The 12,710-nt window shown below is 37.7% G+C and overlaps 1 protein-coding gene across 7 annotated transcripts in view; it reads left to right on the top strand.

The window, feature by feature from the left end:
• Positions 1-998: 998 nt before the first annotated feature.
• LOC125247875 (NACHT, LRR and PYD domains-containing protein 12-like) overlaps positions 999-12,710 on the top strand; it is a 220,444-nt gene continuing 208,732 nt past the window's right edge. For 4 of the 7 annotated variants that reach the window (XM_048159405.1, XM_048159408.1, XM_048159409.1 and 1 more), the window contains exons 1-4: positions 999-1,161; positions 1,518-1,668; positions 1,784-1,906; positions 3,076-4,917. In XM_048159405.1, the coding sequence (XP_048015362.1) occupies positions 1,056-1,161; positions 1,518-1,668; positions 1,784-1,906; positions 3,076-4,917 (2,222 nt within the window). In that variant the 5' untranslated portion in view covers positions 999-1,055. Of the gene's footprint in view, positions 1,162-1,517; positions 1,669-1,783; positions 1,907-3,075; positions 4,922-12,710 lie in introns of those variants that run through there. The other 3 variants (XM_048159411.1, XM_048159406.1, XM_048159407.1) reach the window with 3 other exon arrangements.

Below are 12,710 nucleotides of genomic sequence, written 5' to 3' on the forward strand. Positions count from 1 at the left end.
GAGCAGGTGTAGTGAAATTTTTAATTGTCAAATTAAAAAAAAACTTTAACAGCCAAAATTAAATTGACGAAGATGTGTGTGTGTGTGTCTGTGTGTGTGTGCTTTGTGTAAAATAAAAATAAAATAAAATAAAAAATATATATAAAACATATATAAAACCCAGTGTCCCGTCCCGTCCCACTGGTACTCAAAATTTTTTTCCAAGGTTGGCAGGTCTGCATTTACACTATTCTGACCACTAGGGGTCACCGTGGAGAGAGTGTCAGATTGTTTCGAAGCCTCGACACAATACGGCACATTTGCTTTTACTGCTTCAGTGTTTCACGAAGCCTCGCTCTGCCCATCACTACATACCAGTGCTGTTACCGTGCTCTCTCCTATTGCGTCTTTGATTTTGAAATTAGCTGATGATCAATGAACTGCTGCTCTTTATTGTTGCTTTTGGTGACGTGAACTCCATGAAATCTGCATATATAGAGCGGGAACTGAAGATTGGATTTATATTCGTTTTGCGGAGACGCATGTATGTGTAAATGCAATAATTTTTATAAATCATATAGCTATCCAATCAGAGAAAACGCATGAAGTGACCAGGTGTAAGCAGGCTCTGACTGAAACAAACCAGGTATAAATAGGCAGAAACAAATGACATGATTGATAACAGCTGTGTGCAATATCAGTAATGAGTACGGGAAGTGGGTGATGGGAAATGGAGTCTGTGATAGTGACAATAGTCCGGGGTGGAGTGCCCTCTAGTGGCTATCAAGACCACTTCAACAGGTGATCATGACAAGTGACTTTGTGTTCATATTAGACTATATCACGATAATGAATATGCACGGTATTGTTATAGTGGGCATTTCAAAATACCGTAAATAATAATTTGTTATGAATTATTAACATTTTTATTTTGCATATAAGAATACTTTCCCCATCAAACTGTATAAAATGCACAACACCGCTGTATTCTGCGTCAATGGGACAGGCGCTCAGATGTAAACAAGCCCAGCGTGCATGAGAAGCACATGGAGGAACGAGTGAAGGAGACGCGCTGAATGAAAGTGCACGTTCACTGTCTGACAGCAGAGGGCGCTGATGGAACAGCAGAAATGCAGCGGTTACCCCAGAAACCCCACGACTCTCCAGTAACTTTAATAGATGGTTTGTTATCTGTTAGATCGTGATATAATGAAAGTTATCTGTTAGTGTCAAATGTTAGATGAATGTCTCTTTTTAACTTCTACTTTATCAGGACATTCAGAAAACATTCAAAAGTAACGTTCCCTTAATGTTTCCAGAATGATCAAATGAAATATTCCTTTAGTGTTCACCTAACTAAGACACATTTTGATCGTTCAGAGAATATGTTAGAAATAATGTTTTCATAACTTAGTATAAGACACTCTTAGAGCACATGTTGTTCACTGGGATATGTGCTGAAATGAACACACTGTAAATTACTTGTGATTAAAGCATCTGCTAAATGCAGAAATGTAATATTAATGTAATGTTCCCAGTGTTTCCATATACAGGGAAGATGTCAGACTCTGAGACGAGGAAGAGGAAGAGATCTTCATCTCCAGATCCCAGCTGTGTGTCTCTGAAGAGCGATCGATCCATGATAATTCCTCCTGTATTCAGTGATGGACCAGTGACCTCTGACCCCAGGTGAGACACTGTCCTGTACTGCAGACAATAGACTGACTTATACAACAGCATTTGAATTAATTATATTATGTTAATTACAGTGTAAAGATGTATATGAATTATTATTATATTACAGTTTCTTCAGGAAGAGGAAGAGATCTTCATCTCCAGATCCCAGCTGTGTGTCTCTGAAGAGTGATGGATCCATGATAATTCCTCCTGTTAACTTCAGTGATGGAGCAGTGACCTCTGACCCCAGGTGATTATCAGCATTATTTAGAGTTTTCTGCTGTAGTGAAATTAAATTGAGACACTTGTTTATAAGAAAATACATGTACAATGGTCCGTGTAACGCTTCACAATTAAATTTTCAGACCATACAATGCAAATGCAAAAATGAAAAATTGAAACCAGACGTTCATTTTTGCTGTTTTTCGGTTACATCATCAATGGATATTTGCCATTTTTTCCCCCTTTTCTCAATTTCACTTTTGCAACATGATGACTTAAGAAACAATCATTTGAATAAATGAAACTAACCGATTTTCTATTTTTCCATTTTCTGTCTTGTAATTTGCGGCGTGGGCTGTAGCATTAGCGCGGGGGTGTGGCCGCGGCCTGCTGTCGTCTCACTGATGTAACTGCTTTATTTACACTGACTGCATGTTGAGGAGTAGTTTAAAAGAATGAACATAAAGGATGATCTTTTCACTCTATCATTTTTATTATTAATATAATAACTGTGCTAAATATAAGGCAGTCTCGGACAAACTGAATTGTGAAGCGTTACACGGACCTACAATGTCAGTGTTTACTTATATAGATAAATATAATGAAATGTTCAAATATGTTCAGGTCTGAGTAGAAAGCAGAATTTTAGTTATCATGGAAACAGTTACAGTATTTTCCAGAAAATAAATCACAACTGACTGTAAGTCTCAACGGGTGAAAAATTACATTGTTGAGAGGAAAACATGAAGATATTAAATCTGTGCATAAGTCATATTTTATTATTATTATTATTATTTCAGCTATAAAGCAGCTCTACAGAAGACAGTTGTGTCATTATTCAGCTCAGTTCAGTTCAGCTCATGTTTTGTTCTCATCTGATAGTTTCAGTGTGTCATATCAATAATATTTCTGAATATTAAGTGTCTTTTAAAGCCCAAGTAAAGACAAAACTAGGACAGGAATCTGAGAGACCAAAACTTCTACATTAGAGTCCAAAACAGACAAATATAAGATGCAGCACATTTCAGATGAGAGAAAATGTGACTTAAATTCCAGAAAATATGTTAAAGTTTAGTGTAAATATGTGGAATATAACAGGAGTCTGTTAAACTGACACTTCTCTCTTAAATGTGTTGCTGTTCCTCTCATGATTTATTGATGAAGATGTTTTTATGTTTGTATTTTGTTTCCAATCAGAGATGATCAGACTGGAGACCAGGATTCTCCTCAAGCAGTAGATGATGAACTCCAGAGAGTCAAAGAGCAGCTCAAAACCAGCATGAAGAACAAGTATGAGAGATTATTTGAGGGACTGAACCTCCAGGAGAATGAAACCCTCCTGAACAGGATCTACACACAGCTCTACATCATAGAGGGAGAGAGTGAAGGAGTGAATGAACAACATGAGGTTTTCCAGATGGAGAAAACAGCCAGAACACAACACTCACAAGACACTCCAATCTACTGCAATGACATCTTTAAAGCCTCACCTGAACCAGGACGTGAGGAGAAACACCAGATCAAGACTGTTCTTACTAAAGGCATCGCTGGAATCGGAAAAACCGTCTCTGTGCAGAAGTTCATTCTGGACTGGGCCGAGGGAAAAGCCAATCAGGATGTAGATTTCATGTTTGTGCTTCCATTTCGAGAGCTGAACTTGGTCCGAGATCATCAGTACAGTCTTCACAGACTTCTGCTGGACTTTCATCCTGAACTTCAAGATCTGGACTCAAAGATTTATGAGGAGTGTAAAGTTGTGTTCATCTTTGATGGTCTGGATGAAAGCAGAATCACATTGATGTTTTCAGACGCTCAGAAAGTTTGTGATGTGACTGAGACTTCATCAGTGGGTGTGTTGATGTCAAACCTCATGACAGGAGAGCTGCTTCCCTCTGCTCTTATCTGGATCACCTCCAGACCAGCAGCAGCCAATCAGATCCCCTCCAAATACATCAACCGTCTGACAGAGATTCAGGGATTCAATGAACCTCAGAAGGAGGAATATTTCAGGAAGAGAATCAGTGACGAGCATCAAGCCAGCAGAATCATCTCACACATCAGAAGAGCAAGAAGCCTCCACATCATGTGCCACATACCCGTCTTCTGCTGGATCTCATCCACTGTGCTTCAGAAGCTCCTGAAAGAAGATCTGAGTGCAGAAATCCCTCAAACTCTGACTGAAATGTACATCCACTTCCTGCTGATTCAGATCAACATGAGGAACCAGAAGTTTGAAGAGAGAGATCCAGAGAAACTGCTGCAGTCCAACAGAGAAGTGATTGTGAAACTTGCTGAAGTGGCTTTCAATCAGCTGATGAAGGGCAATGTGATGTTCTATGAGGAGGACCTGAGAGAGAGCGGCATAGACGTCACTGACGCCTCAGTGTATTCTGGGATTTGCACTGAGATCTTTAAGGAGGAATCTGTGATTCATCAGAGGAAAGTCTACAGCTTCATTCATCTGAGCTTTCAGGAGTTTCTCGCTGCTTTCTATCTGTTTTATTCACATTTGATCAAGAACATGAAACCACTGGATGAGTTCAGATTTTACAGATCTGATAAAGTCTCTCTGTATGATCTACTAACATCAGCAGTAGATAAAGCCGTCAGGAGTGAGAATGGACAGCTGGATCTGTTCCTGCGGTTCCTGCTGGGCGTCTCACTGGAGTCCAATCAGAGACTCTTACAGGATCTACTGACACACACAGAGAACAGCTCAGAGAGCATCAGGAGAATCACACACTACATTCAACAGAAGATCAAAGATGAAGATGAATTTCTCTCCACTGAAAGCTCCATCAATCTGTTCCTCTGTCTGCTGGAAGTCAAAGATCATTCTCTGTCCAGAGAGATTCAGGAGTTTGTGAAATCAGACAAACACTCAAAGGAGAAACTCTCTCCGTCTCACTGCTCAACAATCTCCTACATGATTCAGATGTCAGAGGAGCCGCTGGATGAGCTGAACACCATGAAATACAACACATCAGCTGAGGGGAGAAGAAGACTGATACCAGCTGTGATCAACTGCAGAAAAGCTCTGTGAGTGTTTAATCATGAACTAAAGTATCATATTTAATAATGAATCTGACAGCTTTAAAATAAATGTTCCTGAATGAGAGATTTTCTCCTCAATAACAGGATCTTAAAGGGTCACGACACGCCTCTTTAATACAGCAGATAGTCACTAAAACGCCTGTTACCGCCGCAGGTAAACACAACACAGTCACGTGTGAAACTCGCTGGTGAAATCACCACCAGGTGGCGCAAAGGGACGGTCGACACCATTGATCAGTAAAGCTGGAACTGAGACATTTCCACTTGTGAATGAAGATAAAATGACACAAATTACTGCTAATATTAATAGCAATAATAATATATCATCATGACATTTAATCTTCAGTAATTATTCATCATAAATGCTTAATGTTCAGCTATTTGACGACTGTTACAGTGAACTATTACAGTGACGGCTGTGCTTGAAGTGTCTTTTTTACTGTACAGCACTAGCCAGTGTTTGACATTATTATATATTTAAAGAGGTGTGATTATGCCATAAAATAAATGAAACAATAGAGAAGGTGGATTACTGTGAATGGGAATATTATGAGTGATGAAGGTCTAGTTTTCTAACACATATTTACTCTGTCAGCATTGAGACTACATTAATGTCAAAATAAAAGATTAACTTACATTTCATCAGGTCACACACGTACATGAATTAGACACACATAAAAATATCTGCCAATGAGGGAAGAACAATAATCTTAATTTAAAGAGACAACAAGTTTATTTTTCTTGCCCTTTGGCAATTTTTACTCTTTTTTTCAGAAAACAAGACTTTATATCATTTTTCTCCTGAAGTAAATGTATCTTGATTGTTGTAAAAGTAAATGTTTTGATTGGCTGATGTCATTGCGGCTCTCTGTTTTGATTGGCTGATGTCATTGCGTCTCTGTTTTGATTGGCTGATGTCATTGCGTCTCTCTGTTTTGATTGGCTGATGTCATTGCGTCTCTGTTTTGATTGGCTGATGTCATTGTGTCTCTCTGTTTTGATTGGCTGATGTCATTGCGTCTCTCTGTTTTGATTGGCTGATGTCATTGCGTCTCTGTTTTGATTGGCTGATGTCATTGTGTCTCTCTGTTTTGATTGGCTGATGTCATTGCGTCTCTGTTTTGATTGGCTGATGTCATTGCGTCTCTCTGTTTTGATTGGCTGATGTCATTGCGTCTCTCTGTTTTGATTGGCTGATGTCATTGCGTCTCTGTTTTGATTGGCTGATGTCATTGTGTCTCTCTGTTTTGATTGGCTGATGTCATTGCATCTCTCTCCTTGTCTCCTCATTGCTCACCGCTGCTGTTCTGCTTCCAGAAGTGATCAGGAGGAAGTAGAAAAGAGTCGTTTTGGCAGCTTGCTTCCATCAAATACTCTTTTTGAGTGACAAGCAACTTTGTAATGATGGTAAACCCAGGAATAAGCACTAGTTGGCCACTCATTCTAGAGAACTCTAAACTGTGATGTGAATCTCACTGAGTTTTAGGAATAACTCAGTCAAAAGAAAGAAGAAAAGCCCACATGTCCAACTCTTTATTGTGTTCATCAAAATTAAATGTGCCCTAGATTCAAAAATTGAATTTATCTTGGCATAGTTGAATAACAAGAGTTCAGTACATGGAAATGACATACAGTGAGTCTCAAACACCATTGTTTCCTCCTTCTTATATAAATCTCATTTGTTTAAAAGACCTCCGGAAAACAGGTGAATCTCAACATAACACCGACTGTTACGTAACAGTCGGGATCATTAATATGTACGCCCCCAATATTTGCATATGCCAGCTCATGTTCCCAACATTATGAAAGGCATTACACAGGGGCAGCCAGTATTAACGTCTGGATCTGTGCACAGCTGAATCATCAGACTAGGTAAACAAGCAAGAACAATAGTGAAAAATGGCAGATGGAGCAATAATAACTGACATGATCCATGATAACATGATATTTTTAGTGATATTTGTAAATTGTCTTTCTAAATGTTTCGTTAGCATGTTGCTAATGTACTGTTAAATGTGGTTAAAGTTACCATCATTTATTACTGTATTCACGGAGACAAGAGCCGTCGCTATTTTCATTATTAAACACTTGCAGTCTGTATAATTCATAAACACAACTTCATTCTTTATAAATCTCTCCAACAGTGTAGCATTAGCCGTTAGCCACGGAGCACTATCAAACTCATTCAGAATCAATGTAAACATCCAAATAAACACTGTACTTATGCGATTAGACATGCTGCATGACGAACACTTTGTAAAGATCCATTTTGAGGGTTATATTAGTTGTGTGAACTTTTTTTATGCTCTGTTCAAGGCAAGCGTGAGCTCTTGGGGCGTGGAGCACGAGAATTAAAGGGCCACACACCCTGAATCGGCTCATTTATAATGATGCCCCAAAATAGGCAGTTAAAAAAATGAATTAAAATAAATCTATGGGATATTTTGGGCTGAAAATTCACAGACACATTCAGGAGACACCTTAGACTTATATTATATCTTTAAAAAAAATTCTAGGGCAACTTTAATACACAGTAAATTTTGCAGTGTTAAATGAACTCTCTAAGAGTCAAATTTAACACTCGGCCCGAATGTATTTGGTCCAACTCAGAATTGGTGATAAATCGTCTCTCGTCATAGTGTTAAATTTTCAGAGTTAAATTAACTCTATTTTGAGTAAAAATGTAACACTGCTCAACACTAAATAATGTTACCAGAGTTTAACACTAAGGGAAAAATTAACTCTGTTTGGTGTTAATATTTCACTTATGTAGAGTTTAATTTACATTTGTAATAGTGAAAAATTCTCAAATTTTAAAACCCTATTGGTGTTTTCAAAACAGAAAAGAAAACAAGTTCAACGACATCACATTTAAAATATTTATTTAAACGTTATCAGGCTCAAGAAACATACACGTATATGCACAAAAATACATCACATCTGCATGAAATGACAATACATCACTATATGCAGTACAGAATCTGTTGAACCACCTATAGCTAAGCAGCCTTGCTCTAACCTCAGCAATACAAGGACTTCCACTTTGTCAACATCTTTGTTGTACACTTTCATTCTGACAACAAGAGTGTACATCTTGTGTAGAATAGTTTTATAAATGGTGCCAAAAACAAAGTGTGCCTTAAAATGTTAGTTCACCAACAAATAAATTCTCTCCTTAACTCACCCTCATGTCATTCTAAACCTGTAAGGCTTCTGTTCATTTTCAGAACACAAATGAAGATATTTTTGATGAAATCTGTCACTTCATTAACAGCCTACACAACTACCACTTTCAAGGCCCAGAAAGGCAGTAAAGACATCATTAAAGTAACCCATGTGACTCTGTTGATTTAACTTCAGTTTTATGAAGCAACACAATACCGGACTTGAGTACATGAGAGCACAACGACGCATGAGTGATTTGTTGAAATGAAAGCAGTCGTTGTGTGAATGCGTGTATAAAGTTGAGGTTAAACCAATAGAGTAATATTTACTTTAATGTCTCATTATTACCTGTCGGGGCCTTGAATGTGCTAGTTGTGTAAACTGTCAACAGAGGGACAGAAAACTTTCAGATTTCATTCAAATATCTTCATTGTTGTTTCGAAGATGAACGAAGGTCTTACGGGTTTGGAACGGCATGAGGGAGAGTTAATGACAGAATTCTCATTTTTGGGTGAATTAATCCCATTAAAAATGTCATCAAAAGGCATCAAAAGAAGACTGACTTGCATAAAATGACATGTTGATCAAGAATGAAGAACTGGTGAACTGAATTCTTGGTTTCAACAGCCAGGTGATAGGGCTGAGCACTTCCAGCGATGTCTTGAAGATGCTCCTCAATGCTCGTTTCACTCTGAGAAAGCCAAGCAAATTGCAGAGGACTAATGTTAAATAAAGAAAACTACAAGAAAATAATGATAAAAATAATAATAAATAAAAACAAACCTTCTAGAAGACAAGATATCCCTACTTGAGATGTAGACGTCTTTTCTGGCCTTGACAAGATGATCCTTTTCCTGATGAACAACAAAAGCATTTTAAGATCAACACTGCTTAAAGAATGCTATATTAAGTTAATCTTTAGTCACATTTAAAGGGACATTTAAATTCTCACCCTCATGTCGTTCCAAACCCATAAGACTTTTGTTCTTGTTTGGAACACAAATGATGATATTTTTGATGACAGAATGCTGTCAGATTTCCTTCCATAGACGGCCTTTCCAACTGACACTTTTGACGCTTCAAAAAGTTCATAAAGACATGGGAAAACTAATCCATATGAATTGGGTTTTAGATCAAATTGTCTGAAGAGACTTGATCGCTTATGAAGAACAGATTTAATTTAGGTTTTTACTCACATGTAAACATTGATCAGCAAACATAAGCAGCTCAACCAAACCTTAATAACACAAAGCCAAACCTCATCCGGAAGCTCAAACGCTGGTTATGCAGCACGTAACCAGCACGGTTCTTGTGCATTATTCAGTTCCGGTTGAGCTTCTGCTTATGTTCGCTGATCAATGTTTACATGCAAGAAAAAGCAAAAATTAAATCCGTTCATCATAACAAGCGACCGATTCTCATCAGACATTCTGATCTAAACCACTCAATTCATATGGATTAGTTTTACAATCTCTTTATGAACTTTTTAAAGCATCAAAGTGTCAGTTGGTAAGACTGGAAAGAAATCTGACAGCGTTCTGTCATCAAAAAGATCTTCATTTGTGATCTGAAGATCAAAGAAAGTCTTAGAACGACATGAGGGTGAGTAATTAATGACAGACCTTTTCATTTTAGGTGAACTAACGCTTTAATGCAACTCCATGGCAATAAAACTGCCGTGAAAGATGACAATGAAATTCTCATTTAATTTTGTACCTTCAAATGATACTGCTTGTTCTTTAGCAATGCCTCTCTGTATAGTTTTGATTCTCCATGGCAAGTAACTGGTGGCACTTTCACCAACATAGCAATGCTCCTTAGAAAGACAAAAGCACAGAAGAAAAAAAAAATCCAAGAGCAAAATACACCACTTAAAAATAATTAAAACTAAAAAAAAAAAAGAAAAAGAAAATGTGTGATACTTACGAAGCCATTTTTGAAGGAGGGGTCACTGAGATACAGGAACACCACAATTACTCTGGCATATTTCTCATTCACCTTCCTTGGTTGTGATGTACTGCAAAATAAATAAAATGTATATATCTATCTATATATCTAATATCATGTAAAAATACTACTTAAAATAAGATTTATACATATTTTTCTAAATGTTTAATCATATAAAGATCAAACTAATGTTGGATTTTTAAATTGATTTATTAGTTTCAACAGTGATTTTGTTTCTTTCCCCCTCAAATGCAGAAGTAATAACGTGTTGCGCACCTTTTTTAGCTTCATCATCGAGCCTCATTCGTGTACTTGAAAACCTTTCTTCAATAATGAGTGTGTCCTGTGAGTCAGTGGAGTCAAAGGATGAAGACAGGGACTTGTTTGAGTGCACAGGAGAAGCTTGTTAATTAAAAAAAGAACAAAATACGCTAGTTCAGCAATATGTGCTATGCCTTGCCAGTAACAGCCACTGCTTACAAAGAGTGAAGTTCAAAATGCGTTACTTGTATCAACCGCCGCTCTGCTCAAGTCTACTGATTGTTTATGTCTAATAACAATAATATAAAATAGTTGTTCGTGCTGCCGTGATCATTGCAGAAGGTTAAAGTGACGAGAAACAAAAAAGGGGTATTTTTAAATGAGACTTTCCATCGCCTTCTTCGTTGCGCAGTGTTGGGCCATGTTAACGCTATCCCACAGCGCCATCTATCTTACGTGGCTTCAATAAAAATACAATGGTGGCATTTTGAATTTATAATTACCTTCATTGGACACATTTAATCTGTCGGGAGCTGAACAGTATCAAATATATAGTTTATATAACATTCGAACGATTTACATAATATATATTCTGACATGTTTATGTTCTGTATGTAGCGTCGTAAGACATGCTAAAATATTTCAATCCACAACGACATTTGGCTACATGCTACACGTTACGTTTACATTATAAAAAATTAAGATGCTTTTAGATAAGTAAAATTACATAAGATTTTTTTCTTGTTTTCTGGGGAAAAAATCAAAATGATGTAAGATTTTGCTTAAAGCAAGCTAAATTATCTGCCAATGGGGTAAGAAAATAATCTTGTTTCTGTTTGGGACAGTAACAAGAAACAAGATTTCAAACAAAAACAAGATTATTTGATTATTAAACAAGATTATTACATCCTTGCGGCATTCTGAAAAGTTTATGTTTTCATCTTGATGCACCTGGAAAACACATGAATTAAAACTATTAAAGGAAATTTATTTAATGTTTTTAAAGGGGAAGTGCATTTCTTTAGCTTTACCTTGGAGTTCACCCTCCGCCTGTGTGTGTGAGAGACAGAGGAGGAGAGGTCACGTAGATCACCTTTTTATGTGCCTAATATTTATACATGCCATATATTTATAGCGGAGAGCTGTGCACGCGCAAGTGACGGGATTTTTGGCGTGAGAAGTGTGTCCCATATCTGTCCTCTGTTAACGGCCACACAAAGTACATTTTGGGAAATTATTGCAATGCATTTTGTGTGTATGTCCGGGACAAAAAAAACGGAACTGGCCGGTTCTGATTGATGGTGGATAGACTGGTGCATCTCTACTACTGGCAACAAAAATGAAGTAGTTTGATGATCCATACACACGTTTTGACTGCATTATATAGTCTACACACCAGCCGCTGCTGACTTTTCATTTTTGCCGCGGCTCTCACAGCTGGTCTGAACAAGCTTGCATCTTTTGTGTCATAAAAATGTGATCGGTTTATGTGATCAACAAGCTGAGAGACCTAGAATCAAGGAATTAATTGACAACATTTTCGGATAAGTGCCCCCCCCCCCCCCCATCTTTTATAATTCATTAAAATATTAATGTCTGTGACGCTGTGAGCACGGAGACTGTTGTGTACACTGTAAGTATTTAAAATGTCTGACTTTTTAAAATGATTGATGTTTAATATGAATAAATAGCGCTCATAAACGGCCGTCGATGGCATTCTCAAGTGAAACGAGTCAAGGTTTGGACCCGGAAACAGCGTTCCTTACTTTATGACTTAACAAGCGGACAGGAGAACTAGACAGAAAAAGAGGTATTTAGTTTTTAATTTAATTAATTTCGTTTTGAATTATTTCACTTCAATGTTATCACCTGATTAGTTATTTGAAATCTAAACTAATTTTACTTCCTTCTACTTGGAAGGAACCCGCCCAACCAAGAGCGGCACATGATCTACATGTAATGTAGCCAATCACAGACATATCTGTTGATTTCACAATGGCCAATCAGAGGTGATTAAGTTAGTACTGAACAGAAACTCCAGCGTTTTGAGCGCTGTGTGGTGTGTGGAGATTTGCTCAGCTTCATTTATTATAACAGAACTTTTACCCCTTTTCCACCGAGGCAGTTTGAGTGCTGGTTCGGAGCCAGAGCCTAGTTTCAAATCAGGTCTTTGTCTTTTGACACACAAAGCACCAGCTCCGAACCAAGAAAAGTGTTCGTGAGTAGCACAGAAACATTGCTGGAGGCGGGGTTACCATGACCAACAAGAAACTTGAGACCGCCATTTTTGAAATAGCAGCTAATCAAGCTAATAGCAGCTTGATCGTAATCTCCGTCTATATCTCCGCCTGTGTGTGTGAGAGAGAAAGAGGAGGAGAGGTCACGTAGATCACCTTTTTATGTGC

This window comes from Megalobrama amblycephala, linkage group LG15 (assembly GCF_018812025.1).
Source record: "Megalobrama amblycephala isolate DHTTF-2021 linkage group LG15, ASM1881202v1, whole genome shotgun sequence".
NCBI classification, from domain to species: Eukaryota; Metazoa; Chordata; class Actinopteri; order Cypriniformes; family Xenocyprididae; genus Megalobrama; species Megalobrama amblycephala.